Raw genomic sequence first — 23,767 nt, forward strand, 5'->3', positions numbered from 1 at the left:
TGAGCTTTTCGTAATAGAAAGAGATCACAGGATATTGGTGGAGGGATGTTCTGGGATCAGTAAAAGATGTTACAGAGTAAGTCTACAAACAAGAACACATACTGAACTTGAGCATTAGCATTAACACAGTGCTAGTTTACCTGTACGACAAGGAGCTTTTGGAGGCCAGCTTTTTTCCTTTTATTATGTTAACATGTCCTTATCTCCTCCATTGGAAGCACTTGTTATTCTCTGTGTACAGACTCTGTGCTCACGTTACACAGCTCAGGAGCCACTTTTAGAGAATGCACAGTGCACAATAAAATGACCTGATAATTAATTTGGGTTTAAGACATGCAGTAACCAATAATTGAGACAGTAACCGGATGCTTTTTCAGACACCTTGTTTTCTGAAGTACAGTATTTTTCGCAATTGGGATCAAGTCCTTTAGCTATAAACTGAACCAATCCAACAAGCTCTGAGATGACTGTGATGATCTGAAGTAAAATAAATTATTTTTGAAATGCAGAAGGAAGTCAAAAACAGTAAGTGAATAAAAAATGCAATAACATAAACCTGTGGACTTTTAGTCTTTAATAAGAAGTATATTTTATTAATGGTATATTGTATTGAGTAGATTGTGAAATATACAAATTAGCCATTTGATGGTGAACAGAGTGGGTGGTCATACATTTTTTAAAAGCATTTTTTTGTTTCCATGGTAACAGTGGCTTCTCTGATTGGTGGACTGGCTGCGTCTCATTTCAGAGGCTGCATCCTCCGGATGATGCATTTTAAGGCTGCAAAGGTCATCGGGTAAGTCTCATTTAAGAAAAGTAACCATTAAATTGCAAAATAAAAAATAAATTATTAGTATTTTAAACCTCACAAGGAATTACAGTCAATTTTATTATGGTTACTTTTGTTAAATAAGACTTAATGACGTTTGCAGTCTTCAAATGCGACGTCTGGAGGACGCAGCCTCCGAAATGAGATGCAGCCATAGACTGCATTTGGATGGTGTTGTTTTTCATGGGGTAATTGGCTATTCAATATTTGTTAGCAACAAGTAAATGTGAATTCAACATTTGTAGAAAATTCATAATTATATTACATTGCTTATCTTGTTTTATAAGTTGTTCCTAAAAATCAATAAATACAAATGAGATTTGTACTTGTGGAACCTTGTTTTATGACCTGACTTGTATTTTTTATCATCACCTTTCAGACATATCTGCATTGGACTGGCTCACCAGTAGTGGTATTTTTTGTTCACCTGCAAACACAATATGCTTAATGTTACCTGAGGTTAACAGGACACTCCAGTGTTTAATTAATCACCTGAATCTGAACGATCGGGCTAGTGCTGCTTCCTCAAGAAAGAGCCTTGTTGAGCCTTGTCAGTTTAAACATGAAAGTGTTTTAAGCCATTCAAGTGTGAGACAGCACGAAAGAGATTTCAGTAACACATCTGAAGTTCACAGTCTGCTCATCACTGCACTGAAGAGAGGGGCGGGGTCAGCAGAGCTCATTAGCATTTAAAGCAACATGGTCTAGGAACAGCGTGCTGAAAAAGAGCTGATTTTGACAGGTTTAAAAAGGTGTTTTTTTTACACTACCATTGAGAAATTTTAACCAAAGTATGTTATAGACTTTTAATTAAGACCCTAAAGAATTAGAACAGCATGTACAAAATAGGCATCCAATGAACCCTTTAAAATGAAAATAGGGCCTCAGTAGAAGTATTTCAGTACAGTGTTCAGTGCACATCGGCAGACATTAATCATTCTGTTCTAGTTTTTTTTTTCAAATCTTGATTTCCAGCCCTAATTACACTAGCTGGGTAGTGTGAGTGTTTTCTTTCATTGTACCTGAGAGGTAAGGCTTCGGGTAGAAGCATTGATATGCACATATTGGATTTCTTAAGGGGATGCAAAGGAATGTTAACTATATTATCCCACTTAGAGGCTCATCAGATTGCCGAGTTCTGTCTTGGGATCTCAGGAACTTTGTGCATTGTGCTTGACGTCCCTCACTAGTCTTCTCTGTGGTCGCAGTCCTTTGGAATGCATCTGAATTGTACGGTTGCCAGATATTATCCGTTTGATCAATGTGTCATGCTCTTAAAATGCACCTTGCAGGGTTTAGGTATTTTGTTCATCTTATCTTAGCGAGACAGGAACTCCGAAGCACAACACTGTGCATTTTGTACAGCCTGTTAAGGGGCCAGGACAGGGCATCGTGTAATTTTTACTCCCAAATTTTGTCCTCTGGCATGCGTCCATTTCCGCCCACACCCCATAAGGATTTAAAGAAGTCGTTGTACAGTTGCTGATTTTTTTAGCACTGGAACTCGAAGTGCTGTGAATGTGGAAGAAACCGGATCAGGCCCTTGGGTAACTTCTCTGTTCTTCGACCGGACAAATTGTGCATTGAGCTTCTAGAGCAGACCTTTAATGGAAAAATTCACCTAAAAATTCAGATTCTTTCATCATTTACTTATCTGAATGATTTCAAACAACAACAAAAAATCAAAAAGACATACTGAAAAATGTCTTTAGTATACAATGCCTTCCACTGAAGATGTGGTTTGGAATGACATGGAATTGGTTATGAATTATAACAATTCATTTTTCTAGTGAACCATTCCTTTAAGTTTATTATAGAAGGGTTGTGTTCTGGTGAACCGATGTCGAGTCGCTCTCACCAAGCTAGCATTTTTCTTATGTCCAGAGAGACTAAGGTTCCTCCCTTTCTCAATTTCACTTTTTCTCTCATATTCCCATTCCAAGTTTTGCACTTACACCCTTAAAAAAATATATTTGTAATATAGATTATTGGAGTAAGGTTTACTAGAAAGTACTATTCAGTTCAGTTTTTCTACTACAAATATCATGTTTAATTGGGGTTGTAACTTGCTTTTTCTTTTGTAATTATGAAATTTGCTTGCAGTTTCTAAAAGAAAAACATTTCTAAACCATTTAGTTTTTCAGTGCAGTTCAGACCAGCTTTAAATCTGCTGTATTTGTGTATGTATGCAGCATAAATGCTAAACCTCCTGGCATTATGAAAAATCAAGAAGCATCATAATTAATCCTGAACAGGCCAACTCTTTTTATTTATGTATTTGTGAGTGTGTGCACTGGATTTATATCTCTGTGCTCTGGAGAGAAACTCTGGATCTAAAGACAAGAGGGAAGAAAAAGCAGTGCTGTAAAATAACTCTGAACATCTTTTAAAATGCTTACATTTTATCTGTGTTTCTGTGTATTCCTATAAATCTCTATTTAGTTCCCACTTTACTTTGTGTAAACCTTTTACCTAATTGGTGCTGCTGCTGATTACCCTTTCTCATACTTAGAGCTTTTTCAACATGCCTATATTGCATGCCTTGTCTTGAGAATAAGAAAAACTGCAAATATATACAAACACACACACACACACACAGACACACACACACACTATTTTTTGTTCCCTGGCTGGCAGTGTAAGACAAGCAAAATAAATGCTTGAATAATAACTTTATTGTGGGTAGAAAGCTAATGAACTTGCAAAGAAACTGCCACACAAATAAGACTTTCCCCCTCTCACTTAAACACACACACATTCTTACCCCAGCTGCAGTATTGGCACACACACTCAAACACAACACACACACACACACACACACACACACACATTCCCTCCCCATGGATTAAGCTTACTATAATGGGAAAGCCCTCAGTGCATGCAGATACCCTCTCATTACCACTGCACCTGTCCTGAACTGACAGAACTAATGCTGGACAGCTCTTAATGAGAGAAAGCAACTGACAGATGAGACAAATGCTGACAGACAGAGAGAGTTTACTGTCAGAAACGAAACAGAAAAAGAATTATGAACTTGTAATGTCATGCAGCAATCAAAGTGTCAGGTTTTTTTATACATTAATGTTAAAAAGTTTAGGGTCTGTTTAAGTCTCTTCTGCGGACCGAGTCTGCTTTTTTAATCAAAACATGCTGTAAAAACACTAATAATGTGAAATGTTATTACATTTCTTTTTTTCTATTTGAATATAATTTAAAATGTAATTTATTTCTGCCGTAAAGCTGATTTTTCACACACACACACACACACACACACACACACACACACAAACACACACACATATATAATAGTCAGGGCAATTAATCAGCCAATGTTTGACGATTATTTGGAGATTTATTATAGTTTCAAAATCTATTGACAGTCTATCAATAAAAAGTAAGGAGTTTTCTAATAGTCAGAATTTGTTTATTTTTTGTATCTCAACAGTTTTGTGATTTATGGAGTCTTTAAATAGTATTGTTTATAAATTGGTTATTCTCAGCTCTTTAGACATCATCTTTATTTATACAAAACCACTAATTAATAATTCATTAAGTGATTTAGGCAAAACTCTTTTGTCAAAACCTTTCATTTTCTGTTACATTCTAACACACACACACACACACACACACACACAAACACACACACTCCTCCATCAGCTCTATTTTCTCTTCAACAAAGGATTTCCTCATAGGCATTGTACCTCATTGTGCATGTGTGAGTGTCATGCAGCTAGTTGCCATTCTCTCTCACCTTTGCCATTGTAGTGTAATTATATCCAGTCATCACAGAGTGTGACCGGTGAGGCATTTGTGTTTTGTGAATTGTTGATCTAGGGCTTGCACGGCTACTCGTTTTCTCTAGTCATCCAGAAAAGTAGTGGACTAGTCAGCAAGCCAATGTTTACCTTATGTAAATGTGCTGCCATGCAGCTGCAGAGTGTGTCTGTGCAGCTGAGATGTGAAAATAAAGCCTAAATCTACACAGGCCCAAAGAATCATTGTAGAAATAATCAACTTGTTGGTATAACAGATTGTAATATACAGAATGCACTTAGTATTAAGACAGGGTCAATTTAAAGGCTGCAAAGACACCAGAATATCGAAAGCTTGAGGATCTGTCTAGGATGTTAGTAGCTTTAAAGTTTGAACATTTGAAAGAGAAGATAAGACAAAAAATATTTATGTTGTAACTTTCAGTGAATAGAATCATAGAAAGGAATCATCCCCTTTTAAAATAATCACACTTTGTTGATTTGCAGCCTGAAATGAAGTTTTTATTTTGTCCAGACTCCAGCTGTATTTACTTAGTACAGCTTATAACATCCAAGTGAAAGATACAACACAAACATGTCAGAAACAAAATAAAAAAACTGAATCACTTGAGTTGGAAATGCAGTGAATGGGTGCCGTCGGAATGTGAGTCTAAACAGCTGATAAAAATATTACAATAATCCATAAATAATCCACACCACTCCAGTCCATCAATTAACATCCTCTGAAGTGAAAAGCTGCATGTTTGTAAGAAACAAATCCATCATTAAGGCATTTTAACCATTGCTTCTGGCCAAAATACCAGTTCAAGTTTATCACCTGTTGTTCTCTCACAGCAGATGCACCAATGTATTTGTTTAGAACAAGTCTTGACTCTTTTCGCTTGTAAACGGTGCTTGATATGTTCATATTTCTCTCCTGATTCAGACGAGATTACTATTTCAGGACTTGTATTTTTGCTGGAAGCAACAGTGTCTGTGGGTTGTTAAATTATTGAAATATTAACTTAAAATCTCGGGTTTTATGTCAAGTAAAGATTTTATATCTAAGCGGTTTGGCTGACATAAAAGTTTGGGATTCCCTGCCTTAAGATATCACAAGATGGATGTGCATGAGAGAGTTTGTGTGTTTTGTGTTTACATTTGAACTGTGAGTGTTTGTGGGTATTTAGTGCATGTTTGTCAGTTTGATCTTTGCACAATTACTGTAAATACCCTTAACGCAAATGCAAATGAAATTGCCTTGTAGTGTGCGATACTGGAGAAGTGCTTGGTGTGGTGTAATAGTGACATAACAATACAGGTTGGTCAGGAAATAGGGTTTATATCATCTGTGAATTCACTGAAGCATGAAGGTTTCCCATAGAAAGATGTGAGACAGACGAGTTTGTTTGATAGAATAATTAAAAGTTAAGTGACGGAAATGTAGGGATAGGGAATTGGAGCCAACACTAGAAAAAAATGGGAGAAGAGAAAGTTTACGAGAAAGATGGAAAGAGAGATAGAGGGCAGAGAGACAGGAGGTGGTGGGTGCCTCATTTACATAAAGGGTAGGGCACGATGCCCAGTTTAGGAGAAGGGTTGGCACCTTGCCTCACCGAGTGGTGGAGGTAAAGAAAAGAATGAGAATGAAAGCGAGGGTGGAGGGGTTTGTGTTGGAGAACTCAGAACATAGTTTAAACCTGCCACTTGGCACTGGAGCTGCTGAAATATCAACCATAATTACATGCAGTTGTTTTCAGGTTGTGATTGGATGTATATGCAGTAACCCGACTTCCTAGTGACTGAGGAAGGATATCAGTCTTGTGTGCGAATGAGACAATGACAAATTATAAGGCTCTGCCATGCAAAAATTATTTTCTGTTGTAGGCAACTGAACTTTTTGTTGGTCACTTGGATGTATTTGTCCGGTGTTTTGATGCATAGTCCCATCCACAGTTGCATCTTATTTACATTGAAACAATTTATATTGGTTGCATTTTATGTTTTGATTTTAGTAGGAGTTAATACGTACCTCTCCCGTCTCAGTGCATGCACTCAGTCGCTGTAGCGTGCAGCGCCACTATGCTAGCGTTTAGCTTACCAACATTCGTTCATTATGATCCAAACAGGGATGAATTTAGAAGCTACCAAACACTTTCATGTTTTCCCTATTTAAAGACGGTTACATGAGTAGTAGTTTAAATAAACTGGTGATTTCCTAAGCGGATAAAAATTATGACTATATGTATGGCGGAAGAGCACTTCGCATTGCTTTGACCTTGGCACAGTAATATCATCACTCCTGAAAACTCTCCCTCTAACTTCCTTCAATACAACCAACGTGAAGAGTTTTCAGGAATGATGATAATACTGCGCCGAGGTCGAAGTGCTGCTATATAGCTAGTTATATAAAATATAGTTATCATTTTTATTCGAGCTGAGGGAAGAATATAGTGGAATATTGAAAAATGGTGGCATTTTCCTTTAAGAAACAATGCCTTGGTCCATCACTGAACAGAGGGGAGGACAATAATTAATTGAATTAACTTTAAAGTTTTTAAATGACTGTTCAGGTGAGTAAAATGAAGCTTATGCAGCTTTCAGCAGTCTTGCTGACTTCTGATAGAGCCACTGAATTAAATCATCCCATCCATAGAAACACCATTTTTTACAGTCTAGGGCTGTCATAAAAACGTATGTGATTCCTGAAGAACAATTTTTCTCATGTCTTTTTAGTATTGCTGCTTACAAAATAAATTATTAGAATCGCTTATGGTTTTTTTCACAAATATAGATGTTTTCTTTTTAATCAAATTGTCAGTGATAATGTTGATCATGTAAATACCATTCTGTTTGATTTTTTTAAAAAAAATTTTTTACTTTTTTTATTTTAACAGCTTAAAAAAGTACAAATTAAATTAAAATAAATAGATAATGAGTGACATCTGCTAATTTAGCCTAATAATTAAGCTGAGGCTATTAAGCTGTACTACAACTACAAAAAATAGGAGTAAACTCTACCTGCAAGGCTACTGTGATTTGTTTATCTTTATTTTATTTTTTATTAGAAATGCACTTTTGCATACTATGGCTGACCCTATCAAAACTCTTTGCTTTTTAATAATATGCAAACAATGCTGCTTTATGAATCATTCACCTATAAGGCCTCCACAAATAGATCTCTCTCTCTCTCTCTCTCTCTCTCTCACACACACACACACACAGACTCGGAGGGGAGAGTGCAGTGCTCTCACAGTAGGCAGTATCAATATTTAGTGTGCCTGGACAGTCGGAGCGGTTGTATTTAGTCGCTGTGTAAGCGATGCTGTGGTGTCACGCCGTGCTAGTCTCGGCATTTTCTCGGCAGTTTACACTTCATCAGTCTGCTGAATGATCTCACCCATCCAGTCCAGTTCTCTGATCTACAGACACGCTCCCGCGGACGGAAACACCCTCATTCACAAGATGAATGTTTCTACTTTCCTAACAGTAATTAACAGGAGTCTCTAAATAGAAATCAAGAGCGTTATTCTTACAGCTAGGCTCATGTAGCTAATATAGGTACAGGCTGACACCTTAACAAACGTTAATACTGTAAATTACTGTATCCAAATCACATCAGAATGTTTATATTGATAATAATATCGAGTTTAATGTGTGGTAGCTATTGAATTTTAGGGGATTGACTAACTTAGTTTGAAGAAAATATGTTGTGATTCGTCTTGTGCAGGTTATCTTTTTCAAATGTCAACTTACATTTTTTTTTTAAAGAAAAACACAATTTCTTTCTGATATGTAATTCTGTAATAAATAAAAAAAAATATAAAAGTCTTTTTGTTAGAATTCTGACACAAAAGTATGTGCATTAGGAATATTTACGTGTGGAGCTGAAAACACGTAAATTACACAGATGCATCTTGGAAACGCGTCTCTGTATAAAACTGTATTAATTCCACACATAGCACCGCCGTGCTCCGTCTCTGATTTGTAAGTAAAAATCATTTTAATTTATTTGATCCTCGGGTTACATGTTTTGGCTTGGGATCCACAAGATGCTTGCTTTCTAAGTGCATAATGCATATAGACGTAATTAAACATTTTAATATTTTCCAGCTACAGCACTTTATTTATGCATGTTATTTAGTCTATATGAGAGACAAATTATCATTAGCAGACCGACCTATTAGATGGTAAATTAATGATTCATGATTTTAGTTTTAAGGTGTTTGAGTTGGTTGTCATTATGAATGGAAAAGGTTTGTAGAAGATTTTGAAAGATGGTTATTTAAACGTGAAATAGTTTAATAGTAATACTAATAGCATATATTCGACAAAGATATTCCTGAAGAAGTTTAAATAATGACGGTGTAAAAAAAAAAGCCCTGAGCTCAGTGAACCCAATTTGGCAAATTTTGAGATATAAGAAGCAAAAAGTAATTGCTTCATAAATTCGGTTCATATCGAGATAAAATATGAAAGGATGCGCAAGGGGCACGTATATATTGTTTTAAAAAATATTTTACTAGCGTATTTTGATGTTTCGGTTATTAGATGCTCTAAAATGGCACGCTATTCGGCTGGTTTCCAGTACCTGGTAATATTTATTTGATATATTCGATTTCGTTTTTTCCATTTTTGTACATTAGAACTAAAAAATAAATAAATAGTAGCTATAAATAAAATATTCAAGAAATGTGCAAATTATGAATATATTTGGCATTTGTATTTAGGATGAAAAGAAATCCTCTTTTTTCGTCTGTTGTAAATCTATTTTCATTCAAGTTTATTTTCTTGTGAAAAATATTTCTTTCAAAACTTCCCAAGTTGATGTCAGATTGTTCGTCTCTCTCACGTCAGCCGCGCGAGTATCTGCATCTCTCCCTCCGCAGCCTTTTTTTCTGTCTCGCGCAGGAGAAGGAGCTCGAGCTCCCGCCAACGCGATTTAAAAAAAATATATAAAAACCGTTAAGAGGTTTACAGGTCCTTAAAAAAAGAAGGCAAGCAATGGAAAATAATAAAACACAATCATCTTAAAAGAACAGAGGCCAGAGGTATGGTATTTTTTTCTAACCCTGTTTACAAAGAACCTTTTTTGTCGTTATTGTCACTAAATTTGCTTCCTTACCTTATGTTTCAGTGTTAGGTAAAATAGAAAAGCTTACTCTTGAGTAACAGTTAAGCCTGTTTTACTGTTATTCAGTGAGATGGGTAAAATAGTTCTTAGCAGTGACTGGAATAAAGGGCAATCATATAAACAAAAATCTTTAAAAATGTCATATTGTAAATGTAGGGAATGTAAGACATTTGATGAGCCAAAAAAAAAAAAAAAAAAAAAAACCGGGAGAGGAAATTTGATGAAACTCGTAGGTGCTCAAAGACACTTAATTTTGATGGGACTCGCCTGTGTGGTGTAATATTGAGTAACAGAGCATTTAAGAACAGATTCTGGGCATAACGTTAGTCTGTCAGTGTTTTCTTTTCACAATCTCAGCCTTTTTCCCTCTCTCTCTGGAAGAAGTAACGTTAGGCCTTGCTACAAAAACACAAGCAGTACGCAGCGGAGTGAGACAGCCTTTCGTGGAAAGCTCTCTTTTTTTGTCTCTCTCAAACTCTTTTTTTTTTATCTTTCTCTAGCGCTCTCCTTTTTTCTTGCCTAAAACAAAGGTCGCTGACTGTTTAGAGACGAGTGTGTCATACAAAGATAAGAGAGGCTGTGGTGTAAAAGAGTTTGAATAAGGGCATTCGGCAGTGAAAAAATCCAGCAAGCTTACGGGGACGCGCAAATATGACTAAACTCTGTTTTATATGCCGTTTATGGCTTGCATACTAATTTATTCTCATGATAACAACACAAAGTTCATGCTGTCATAAAGATTTTCAGATTTGCTGCAATCATTAAACCAATAATTCAAGCAAGAACAATGAATTTGTTATACTGACATTTTTTCCCCCTCAGGCAATTTAAAGTAACGTTATACTCTTTCAAACTCTTTTTTTGCAGACATGGACATTACTTAATGTAAATAAATACACCAGAAACAAAATCCATCTAGTGTGTCAAACCAAATTAGATATGAACTGTGGCAACCTAGGCAAAAAAATAAAATAAAATAAAAGACACCTTGTTTTTGTAGGCTACAGCTGATATGAATTGTGAAGAACTTTCCTTTAACTTGTATTGGAATTATGCAAAGTGAATCGCGAGCTAATGGAACATTTATAAACAAAATGAGACACCAACCTGATGCTTGGCTTTCTTTGTTAGGAAACGGTGCATTTACATTGCAGGGGCCTATGGGCAACTGCATGATCTGTAGTGAGTGAGTGGCTTTGAGAAATGAGACTGCTTCACCCGGTGGTCTCAGATGGGCCTGATGGTCACCCTAAGGTGTCATGTAGCCCTGAGAGAGTGGCATATGTCACATAAACTCATTGTAGGGATTAAACCAGATTAAATCACTTGATATGAATGCTCAAGATAGCAATTTCCTTGGCTCTGTCTTATGGATCATACCAGATCATTGCAAACAGGGATTGACTGAATTCCTGTAATATGTTGTATATAGTTTGGAGCAGGATTTAATCATTGAATGTTTTTTTGTGCTACAGCTCAGGGCCAGTGTGAGAGAGTTTCAGGCTGGTTCACGAAACTGTGTTGTCATTATACATCTGGTGTTCGTAGATAATGTACATGGGCCTTTGAAAACTAAAAAAATGTTGAATGTTGTTGGTATTTAACTTACATGAGGACTTTGAAATTGCAATACTGATTTGCACGAGTCTTGGATGCATCAGTTAGAATCAAAAGAGTAAATCGTGCTATGTCACTGTTTTCCTGTAAAAAGGGTGCATGTTTATTAAATTCAGTTCCTCATGTTTCATTATGAGTTTTTTATACAAGTATAATTCTGTTATTTCAAATTAATCTATTATTTTTATTATTATTATGTTTTGTAAAGAATACTTAATATTTTATAAATATAATTATTTGTAAACTTTTTTTAAGGTTGGTTTATTATTTGGAATTTTTATTTATATGTATCCAATTTTTGGTTACTTACTGTTGAAAATATTGGCAAGACAGGTTAAAGTAGATGGTTGTCAGTTAATTGTTGAATCCTGCTTTGCTGTTTTGTAAAAAGCATTATGAGGAGAATAGGGATTTTAGTTTTTTTAAGGAAACAACTATTAATACACTTTCTTATAGAAGCATTTTAATGTGAAATACTTTTTTAAAATTGTGTCCAGACATTGGTATCTGACGTTGACACATCCTCTGATAAGTTCAGAGAGAGAATGGTGTTCTGCTGTGGACCATGTCTCTGTCTTTGCTCTTTGTTTGTGTGCTGAATCTAAAGGCAGCTGCTAGTCTGTAGCGTCTGCTGGGAGTTCTGGCCCGCGCGTTCACACGCCGCTCAATGGAGGGAGGGGACGGGGCAAATGGGGACACTGCTGTGCGCTCATGTGATGGAAGTGATGGCAAGTGTATTGGTGAAAATGGCAAAAGTGCTTGTGTGCATCTGAGCTCGGTTCTTGAAGACAAGAGGAGGAAAATGGAGGTAAACCGGGGTGGGAATTGAACACGGGCAGCTCCGCTGATTGGCGCATGTAAAATTAATGTGCTCTGGACTTTGCAGTTGCACAAGATAGGAACTTGTTAATTTGGCAAAGTAAGGAGCCAACCCTCTGACCGAACCCTACACTCCCCCCTCGCTCTCTCGCTCCATCTCTTTCACCCTCCCTCTGTCCCTGCCTCCCTCCCATTCAGCCCTTCAAGTGTGCGTATTGGCTGAGCGATCGGGCACCCGGTGCCAAATAGGTGGGCTCAGCTTCGCGCTGGCACACTCTGAGGCAATGGATAGGAAAAGAGCATGGAGAGGAAGAGAGAGATAGAGTTGGAGAGGAAAAAGGGGAAAAAAGGAAGCTTCAATCGGGTTTGCCAGCGGTCGTACGCTCTCTTCCAACACTGATTTGGTTCTCTTGTTTTTTTTTTTTTTTTTGCGCTTACCATTTACTCCTCTCTACCACCTCTCTGTCTCTCTCTCTTTCTCTGTCTATCTCCCATTCTCTATCTCTCACTCTCTGTGAGTCGAATGCAGAGCACGCATATCTGAACAAACACCACTTACTGCTTTGCCAAATGTTTTTTTCTCTTTGTTGCGGTGTTTGTGTATTTAATTGTGTATGTTTTTTCTCTAACAGTGAGTACAATACTTTTCGATTACGAGTTCGCTTTCTTGTGTTCATATGTAATATAAAATTTTTGGTGTCTGGCAAAATCCCCTTTTTTTCTAATTTCCCAGTCTGTTTTGTGCATTAAATATTCCTCGTACATTTTTTTGTACCTCCAGAACTGTCACTGTTTGGCTCCTCCAAGATTTTCAGATTTTTTCTTCATCATCGACTGGACATTAAAAAAAAAAATCTAAACTTTTGCTTTTAGTTTTTTCTTCAGTTTTTATTTTTTTATTTTTTACCTTTTGCAACAACATAAAAAACCTCTGATATTGTGCACTAATAATTGTGGCATGTAGTGTCGAGTCAAGTGCGGAGAAGACTTTTAACTTTTTCCACTCCATTTCGGCCAGCAGGGTTTATAATGAAAGTGCAGAATGGTAACTACAGACATTTATTTAGTAGTTTTGCTGCATGGCTTGTGCGTTTTGTCTGTGGCGTGCTGCTTCTGTGTCTGTGCAGTGTGGTGATGTAGTTTGGATCAGGACGTGCGGTAGCAGGGGTTGGTTGTGCGGTTTGGCACGACCGACAGTGAGCAGCTGTTGTGGACTCTTAACGTCTGTCCCTCAAAAACATCATTGTCTGTTTTGAACTGAGAAAGGATCTTTTGAAATGCAAGTGTGTCTGTGTAAAAAAAAAAAAAAAAAGTGCAGTGGAAAGTGACATTACTTATAATTTAGTATGTATGTCTGAAAATGTATTATATACGTTGTTTAGGAATTGTTGTCCTAAATTCTAAATTAGCATAACATTGTCTGTATTTATGCGATGCTAATGAGTATGACGAATGTGTGTGTGTGTGTGTGTGTGTGTGTATGTGTGTGTGTTTGTCATCCTGGCAAACAAGAACTTGCGTGTTTACCATACCTTCCTTCACAAAGCGCCGCCGAATCATGCTCCAATGTTCTCACATCTTCTCTGCTTCCCTCCTCTCCTCTCCCCTTCTTCCCGTCTCTCCCTCCCTCTCTCCATCCCTCCAGGATGAATTCCATCCCTTCATCGAGGCTCTCCTCCCGCACGTGCGGGCGTTCTCCTACACCTGGTTCAATCTGCAGGCCCGCAAGCGCAAGTACTTCAAAAAGCACGAGAAGCGCATGTCCAAGGATGAGGAGCGCGCCGTCAAAGACGAACTCCTGGGCGAGAAGCCCGAGATCAAGCAGAAGTGGGCGTCGCGGCTGCTGGCCAAATTGCGCAAGGACATCCGGCCGGAGTTCCGCGAAGACTTCGTGCTCACCATCACGGGGAAGAAGCCGCCGTGCTGCGTGCTGTCCAACCCTGACCAGAAAGGCAAGATCCGTCGCATTGACTGCCTGCGGCAGGCCGACAAGGTCTGGCGTCTAGACCTGGTGATGGTGATCCTGTTCAAGGGGAGCCCACTGGAGAGCACGGACGGAGAGAGACTGGTCAAGTCCCCGCAGTGCTCCAACCACACCCTGTGCGTGCAGCCGCATCACATTGGAGTGTCCGTCAAAGAGCTGGACCTGTACCTGGCCTACTTCATCCACATGCCAGGTCAGTGGGAATACACTTTCTTTCTCTGTCCTACGGCTGCTGATACTTGAATGTGTTTTTTTAAGAGGGGTCAGCATTCAGGGTAAGATGACACCCACATAATCACCATCACATCCAGCACACTTATAAATGCGTGCTTTGAGCAGCCAGAGACAAAATTACACCTCTAACATGGGTTCCCACGATCATAGAAAAATATAGGAATATTAAAGTTGTGATTTGTAGGCATGAAAAAAATTACAGTCATTTTAAAAAGCATGCAAGTTTATCTATTTAGTATATATTCTGTTTGGCTCTGCTTTGTATGGATGAAATCCTGTCGAACTGCATTCAGATCTCAAGGTGAATAAGAGCTATTTTTCTAAAGTGGTAAATGTATGTATTTAATTTATAATCTCTCTGGTTATGCTCTTTATTATAATAAATCCTATCCAGCAGCATTCAAATCTTAATGATTTTGTGCTGTATGGAGACATGTGTACACTAAAACATTGTTTAAATCTATTAATTCTACAGACGAATACCTGCCATTTAAACGTAAATCCTTCCCAGAAATGTAAAAATACAAATTAATTGGAAACCCTGCTGAAATGGGAAAAACTCTGATGTATTACTGCCATTGTTTGCTGTATTTCATGAGGTATCTTCATTATTTTTGCTATGTTTTATTGCGTATAATAGGATGCTTTGTTTTTTTTGTGTGACAGTGTTTAATATAAATAGTATGTTGGTTGTATTCACAAGAAAACTGAAGACGGGTGGCCTTTTCAATTCTTCAGTGCCGTCTTGTTTTCTGATTGGCAGTGCGTTTTAGAGTCGTATCCTTTTGGAGTGAGTGTATGTGTGTGTGAATCTGTGGATAAGTTACTAGGACGGTCTCATACGCTCCCTGCCAAACGCTGTTTCTGACACAGCAACAACACTCTCTCTGACGCACACAAGATCTGACAGGCCAAACACACTCAGGCCAACAGATCCATAATCCTGTCATTACAAATCTGAAATCGCTTGCTTGCTTTCTTTTTTTGCTGTTGTTGCTAATTCATTTTCATTTTATAGTACTGCAAATAAACCACAAGTACTGAAAAAAATAGCTTATTTTTTCCATGGCATAATTGTTAAAAACTGTTCGTTGTAAGATAGTTAACACACTACACACAGCTGAATTGTAAACCAGCTCAACAGTTTCCAGTTGTCTTTCAGTCTCCTAGTCAGCGCACGCACTGGTTCACTCAGTGCCCAGCAGGGTTGGCCATTGCGCTGCCCGCTCAGAATGTTTGCGGTTTGCGGTCTTATCTTATCAGGCTAATTCCAGTGTGCACTGCCGCTTTTATCAGGCTCCAAATAGCCTCACTGGAGACTGGCACCCTGCAGGGCAGCCGCTCACAATCCCAGGGCCTGTGGCATCCTGTGCCAGAGCTCAACCCCAGACACACACAGTCCCCATGTGCTGCTCTGGTTGAGGGTATTCACTATTTTTTTTAGCTGATATTTTATTCTTGATTTAAGTTGTGCATTCCTAACCATCAACACAATTATCCTAATTTGAAATAGCTTGACAGTTCAAATCAGGTATTTGTTGAATGTGCCAAAAAATATCTCTGCATTCTTTTTCTTGAATGCAGTGGCTCAGCTGTTTGTTTAATTTAATGGTTCTTGTGTTTGTTTTGTCCTTGTGATTGTTCATTCGCACAAACTCTGTTTATCACTATTAAATGTGACCTTCGTTGTCACACTCTCAAATTGAATATTCCTCTTTTGTGTCCATAAGAAAGCGAGAGAAACAAGAGAAAGGACGGCTATGGGAGTTGCTACAGTAATTGCTCTAGTTGGCACTATTGCAATGCCATTGGTGCGGGAAATTGTGTGTTTGTTTGTTTGTGTGTATGAGCTCGAGCACTCATTTTCAGCTCTCTTTCTGGCCATTTAAAAAAAAAACTGAAACGTAACTTTAACGTAACTTAAAAAATAACAAGTGTTGTTACTGCAGTAATAGGTAGCTAGAGATTTGGCTTTTTTCTTATTAAATGCTTTCCATTTTAAATGCCTAAAAATGGATAGCCATAGTTTGAACTGAAGCCCGAATCCTAAACCACTGTCTTCTGCTTGACAGAGTTTTGGGATTTGACTCAAATGTTCCATATTTTGCTAAATTTAGGCTTATTTTTCTTGATTAAAATGAAGTGTGAAATGAATGGTTTATTTTTACAAGACTCTAAGTAGTAATGCAGGTGTGTTGAAGGTAAATGCGTGTTAAATGTGTTTCCATTAAGAATGGTGATTATGGGGAAAGCCGTCCTAATGGAAGGCTTTTGGGTAAAGAGAATATTAATTTTATATCCAGTGCTGTATGGTTAGTGCTGCTTTTATATCATTATTATGAGAACATAATATAAACTTTTCCCTGCTTTAACACGCCACACAGGAAATTTAATATTTAAAAAGAAAAATGTGCTTTCTGCCATTTTATGTAACTTCAGCTTTTAGAATTAAAAATGCCTGTTAAATTTAGAAGAAAAATCTTGATAAAACATCCATGCATGCTCATGTATGTATTTTTTTCTGCTAAATTGTTGATTTTTATTATATATTGTAATTTATTATACTTAAACTTATTACACATAAAATGATTAGTAATAAATGAATATATTGTTTTCTGTTAATTATGTTTTATTTTAGTAATTATTACTATATTTTCTAATTATGTTTAATGTATTATTATGGAATAAAATAAAATGCTTTTTTTGCTTGCACATTGAGGCTTGCGTAAAATGAGCACATGCGTAAGAGCATGCAGTCGTGATTTCTTTCTGTCTGGATGTGGCATTGTGGGAGTGTTTTGTTTGGAAATGAAATGTTTGCAATAGCTGTTAAACAGATTATTTCAGCAGTCGTCATTTATTTCGAGCGAGTGTACATAATGCATTTTTTTTTTTTTTTTATCGCTCTTCTTCGAAGTGCCTCCTCTCTCCTTCTTTGTCTCCGTCACCTTTGGCATTCTTTCACTATTTTTGTGATCTTTACGTCTTTGTTTTTGATTTATTCTAATGGATTTGTTCAAGAAAGGTGTGAAGTGTAACTGTAGATCTGCATGTTACTCTGGGTTTTACTTTCTCAGCTCCCTGCTCACCACAGACATTTATAGGCTTTTTAAGAGCACAAAGGAAGGACTGTAAAAGTGAAACATGTTAACACAAACATACCAGAATCAGCTTGACCTTAATGAGCACCTGCTCTTAAACTCAACATGAGGGAGAGACAGAGAAGGAAAAGTTAAATCCTGAAACTGAGAAAAAGGTTACATTTTTCTTTTCTCAGTAGCTTCTCTTTCTCTAGGTCTGTGATAGTGTGTCTACATTGTGCTATTTACCGTTTGTCTGAGATGATTTTGCTTATGACATATTATCAACTCTCTAAATATCAATCCTTTCAAATCCCTCTATTATACATAATTTTGGATCTATAATAAAGATTGTTTTAACAGCATTTTAAAATGTATTATTTTGGTAAGTTCAGTTCATTTCTATGAATCATTTCAAATCTGCATTTATTTATTTATTTATGCAGTCCTTGCATGCATTTTTCATTCATTAAAATGTTTTAATAAAAATGTAAAAAGGTAAATGCTGTTTAGCACGTTAAATCATTGTACTGCGTAATACATATAAATGTTTTTCTTGTTAATTCTTATTAATTTATTGAACAATCAGTTTTAAAACATACATTAATTTTTTTTTTTTCTATTAATGTTACAATTTATTTTCTTATTTTTTTTTCCTGTTTCAAAACATTTAGAATATTATTTGTCAGATCAAATTCTATACATAATATATTATTAATAACGTTTGGAAAATTTTGTGTTTATATGCGCATATATATATATATATATATGTATGTATGTATGTATGTATGTATGTATGTATGTATGTATGTATAGATAGATAGATAGATAGATAGATAGATAGATAGATAGATAGATATACAAACACACATGCATATTTTGAAAAACAATTATATGTAATAACTTGCTCTGAAAAAGAATATTCTAAATATTTTGAAAATCTGTGAATAAGTGCATCTTATTAAAATAGAAAAATAAGAAATCAGAAGGCTGAAAGATTAAAAAGAAAAAAGTAAAGAAGTATTTGTGTGTGCCTGGAGAGTAAGAGATCGAGAGACAGTAATATGGCTCACTCACAGCGACTCTGGTTACGAGTCAAGAGAACACAATGCCTAGCTCAGTAACAGCACAGGCCTACTCATTACACACACACACACACAAATACAACGCAAGAGCCATGGAAAGTTGAACCATAACTCCAGTCCATAGGAGCTGAAGTTCTGCATTAGTGCAGTTAGATTGAATTCTCATGGAGCTCATTAGATAAAACCTCTTTAGAAAGAGGAGAAAGGGATGATCAAGATTGCAGAGAGGCGAGAGAGAGAGGGAGACAGAGAAAAGGCGATGGAACGGGGGCAGCCTCGTCTGCCATTTTTTGGCACCATGTATGGTGAGCTCTATGTAGAAGGTGCCAGAAGCTCATCGTTGCCAACCTCTCTCCCTCTGATCCTTTCTTCCTCTCCCTCTCCCTCTCTTTTCACCCATTCTCTGCTGCTCTCTTGGGGGGCTCAACCCAGCGTCGCCTCCGTCATCTTGATATGTCCTCCTATTTTCAACTCAACAGTTACGGCAATTATTTTTTTATACAATTAGATTTTTGTTTTGCATATTTGTGTGGACGTGTGTGCAGGGAGGTTTTTTTCCTCAATCGACTTTGTTGGATATCGAAGAAATTTTTTTTTCTTCAGTCAGTGCAGGCGTTTTCATCCATCTCTTTAATAGGTATATGGATTCTGATTTGACTTAGCAATTCTGGTTCCTAAACGATTCCTTTAACAATTCTTTTAATACTTTTGAAGAAATTACTCTTTAAGTCTTTAAGTTATTTAATAATTTATGAAGGTATATAAATATATTGGTGCATATATATATATATATATATATATATATATATATATATATATATGTATATATATATATATATATATATATATATATATATATATATATATATATATATATATATATGTGTATATATATATATATGTGTATATATATATATATATGTTAATAGGTATGTTAATAGGCAAATGAAGATGACTTGTTTGTTCATGTAGTCAGTTAACTCATTTTGATCGATTCACTTAATTAAGGAGTCATTATATTGAAACTAACTATATATCAAACTCACAACTAACTAGCCTTTTTTAGTATACATTAAAGGTGCAATAATTTTGTTTGTTGCAACATTGATGCAGCATCATGCAAAAAATTCTAAGATGATTTCAATTTTTTCTGATTCTATTGAATCATATTTTTTGGATCCCAAAAAACTTTCTCTTTTCCCATTGTAGAAGTGCAATATAATCACAGTCTTTAATTTAAAGAAAAAGTGTCTGATAATGGATGCTCGGTTACCAATATAAAAAATATAAAATTATTTGTTCATGTGATATCATATGATATCAATTATTTGCTCATATGATATAGTTATTGTCATAAAAAATGTAATCCTATGTAAATTAACATGTAGTACTATGTGTAGTATTGTAAAACTTTTTGGTGTCATTTTTTTTTTAAACTGGCTTAAGCCCCGTTCACACCTAGAGCGATAACTCTGAAGATAACGATATTAGCGTCCACACCAGTGAGCAATATGGTCTGTTTGTTCTAAGCACACGTGCATCTGCTGTTTTAAATTGTCGAGCTCGTTATAGCAGGATGGATTCTGATTGGCTGTCATTGTTTGTATCTGTCATCAGCTGAAAAAATCTTTCTGAAAATGATTACAAAGATATTGTTTCTCTGTTTTCTCTGGATTCGGTGATTTCGTCTGCGTTTTCCACATCGCGGAAATTATTGGGCCGTACCTAAAGGTCAGTTTCTGTTTGTCTCCCATGGGCTTCTCAGCTCCAAATGTTTCCTCTTCCAGCAGATGCACAAAGGGCACAATACTCACTGATTGGTGAAAAGGCTGAGCCATTATAAATAAATTCTTTCTGGTGTTACTTAAAGCATGCAAAAAGAGTGAAGGTGTTGTGTGTTTTTTTGTTTTTTTTTGAGCTCCTAATAAGGGAAAACGGTTGACAAGTACACCAGAAACACAGCAAATCAATTCTGGCATGTGTTTGTGTGTAAGGGAATAGGCCTGGAAAGCAGTTTGGACACAGATCTAGGCCGCCCGTCTCGGTGAGTGGGAAAGAACGCAAAGAACAAGGGATGAAACCGGAGAGAAAACGGCAAGGAACAGGGGGATGGGATAACAAGGGAAAGAAAGGCTTTGTGTGTCTGTGTGTTTTATAATAAGAGTGTGAAAAATAGGCCTGTAAATGAGAGTGTGTAAAGCTTCATGGCTCTCAGCTCTAGAAAGCCCCATTCATCAGACGGGAGCATCTTCCTGCTCTTAAGACAATGAAAGGCAACCCCCCCCCCCTCCAGTCTGTCGGAGCAGGGGAGAGTCTGTCGTTTGTTTACAGAGATAACAGGATAAAAGAGAGAAGGAGAAAGAGAGAGTGTGAGAAATAAAAAGTGGGTGTGTTTTTGTGTGCCGAGACAGAGGGCCCCTGTATGCCACCGGATGAAGTGATGGTGGGATAGCAGATGATTAGTGTGTTAATAGGCAAATATATGAAGTGTTTGTCTGTCTGTGTGTGTTTGCATTAGATCACTCCAGGCCTTATACATATGCATCGACATACAGAAGTGTTTTTGTTTGTGAATATGGGTGTGTTGAGCTCTGTGTGTGCTTAATTATGAGTTCCCATAGAAGAATCGGTGTGTATTTGCATAAGTGCATGTTTCGGCATACCTTTGAGAGTGTATATGTGTGTGCGTGAGTGTGTGTTCAGTCCTTGGCACCTGTTGGTCTCTGTGGTGTTCAAATATATATAAACATAAAATAGCTATTTTGTGTTCTGTGTTGACACATTGTTGTAAACTGCTTTAGTTACGTCATAGCCTTTAAATATGATTTTTGAAACTTGCTGATTGGTTGCAGGGCAAGGACATTCTCAGTCTGAGCAAGATAATCATCAATGTTTTGGGTTTTTTTCCCCTAGAAGAGAAAAGACATTTATTGTGAACTGATATATATATATATATATATATATATATATATATATATATATATACATATATTTTTTTATTTTTTTATTTTTATGTAATATATATATAAATCAACTAACAGAATACATGTTATTAATTGATATTCCTTGAACATACTACAATCGAGTTTAATTTACAATGTGTAATTTTTATGTCTTTCATATAAATTTTCAAACATAATGTGAAAGCATTAATAAATTATGCCTTTAAATCATCCCAAAGTGTAGATATTTTCAGCTGTAAGGGTAACTGTAACTTTACTCCAGTCTTCAGTGTCACATGATCCTTCAGAAATCATTCTAATATTTTTGTGGGAAACTATGGTACGTTTTTTTTCTTTTTTTTCTCAGCATTCTTTGAAGAACCGAAAGATGAATTATTTTGTAACACTATAATGTATTTACTGTCACACTTGATCATTTAAATGCATGCTGAATAAAGGAAAATCTTACCAACCCAAAACTTTAATATATAAATCAATATATTAAAACTAAAACAATTAAAAGACTATTCTTTTGCTGCCTTCCAGACATGGTGTTTCATACACTGGAAATACAAATCTTCCTTCTTTTTTTTCTTTTTTTTGACATTTATAACTTTTCTGGAAATATTTGATTTTCACCACTAAGCCTGTAACAGAGTTTTCTAACAAAAAACTCTAGCAAAAAAGCAGCAGTCCCACACAAACACATGCTCCGCCTCCACAGTCCGCTGGCAGTGGTGGGATTGGCTATGATTTAGGCTGGTGTCATGGCAACCAAATAACCCAACATACCTTGTCATTCAGGGTTCTATGGGGCAACGACAGTATGGAGTCTGGCCTAATGTTGAGATAGACATAATTTCTGTCAGATGGATTTTAAGGGTAATATCTTAAGTACAACATCAGTAAGAAAGAGAGGTAGAGAAATATGCATTTTCAAATATAGAGAGGATTTTCAGCATCACACATATTTCTGACGCATGGCTAGCTGCCCGGAGCTGCCTCCTACACATGAGAAAGAAAGACAGCACGTCCATAATAAATGACTGTACAGTACTCTATTTTGAACTGCACTATTCGTCTCGCATGAATATTCAGCTGCATGCATATGATTTGCAGTCTTTCTGTCACATTAAATACCCTGAAGCTATGAAGCAAATATCCATCTGTAGGCCACGTTTAGTCTCGGAGCCAAACTAATACCACCTCACAGTCTTCACACAAGCTCTCTGAATTTGATCAGAGCTTAGAAACATATATTTCACTCCTCCGATGTTTCTCCTTTTGCAACAGGCACTGGAACATTTCAACTTGCGCATATGCATACACATATTGTACAAACATAGATAGTGGTTTTGCATGACACAGTTCAAGGATTTTGTTGTTTTCTGTAACTGCAAACAAATTTGAATATCTGCTCCATCCGCTGAAAGCCAAATATTCACACAGACCAGAAAGCTCTCAAATTATGTTCAAATTACAGTGGTCTGTGAATATTTCTTCTTTTGTGCATTATTATGTGTACTGTATGTGAGGAGAATGCAGTAATATTTATTAAGAGATAGATATCATAAACACTATGTGTCTGTATACATACTGTATAGAACACTGGGTGGTCTCCAAAAATTTAGGTTATTTCAGGGTTTACTGTCTTTGTGAAGGTGTGTATGCGTGTGTATTTGGCTTTAAATGATGCTGAGCAATATTTAAGCATCTCTCTTATACACACACACACACACACACACACACACACACACAGAATATTCCACATTGGACTGGAGTATGTGCTAGCCTTATTTGCAGAATACAAACAAATAGTCTGGCTGACTCCTTATGCAGGCATGTCACAAGAATCAATTGTGTGTTTACAAGGAACAGAAGATAAATGTTATACATTTTATTGTACGTATGCTCTTTATATTTCCCTAGATGGCCTGTGGCCTCTAATGTCTATAAATAAGACTGGGCAAAATAGCAAAAGTTTTTGTATCTTTGCTGTTGAAAAGTTCGAGCTACAGTAAAAACAATTATACCATAAAGCATTTTTGGCATTTGAGTTTTCTAACTGTTTTATATTTTAATATATTTAAAAATATTATTTATTTCTGTTATGCAAAGCTGAATTTTAAGCATCATTACTCCAGTCTTCAGTGTCACATGATCCTTCAGAAATCGTTCTGATATGATGATTTGCTTCTCACCGATTATTTTTTTTTTCAGGGTGAGATAAATAGTGTTTCACATTACTAAATATGTTTTTTATTTTATTTATTTGCAAAAGGGTTCGGTTT

At 36.4% G+C, this 23,767-nt stretch overlaps 1 protein-coding gene across 8 annotated transcripts in view; it reads left to right on the top strand.

Annotated features, from left to right (window-relative positions):
• Window positions 1-23,767, top strand: part of LOC113101074 (nuclear factor 1 X-type-like) — an 86,197-nt gene that overhangs the window by 21,422 nt on the left and 41,008 nt on the right. For all 8 annotated transcript variants that reach the window (XM_026265531.1, XM_026265537.1, XM_026265536.1 and 5 more), the window contains exon 3: window positions 13,797-14,328. In XM_026265531.1, coding sequence (XP_026121316.1) covers window positions 13,797-14,328 — 532 coding nt within the window. The remainder of the gene's footprint in view (window positions 1-13,796; window positions 14,329-23,767) is intronic.

The sequence above is a fragment of the Carassius auratus genome, unplaced genomic scaffold (assembly GCF_003368295.1).
Source record: "Carassius auratus strain Wakin unplaced genomic scaffold, ASM336829v1 scaf_tig00217487, whole genome shotgun sequence".
NCBI classification, from domain to species: domain Eukaryota; kingdom Metazoa; phylum Chordata; class Actinopteri; order Cypriniformes; family Cyprinidae; genus Carassius; species Carassius auratus.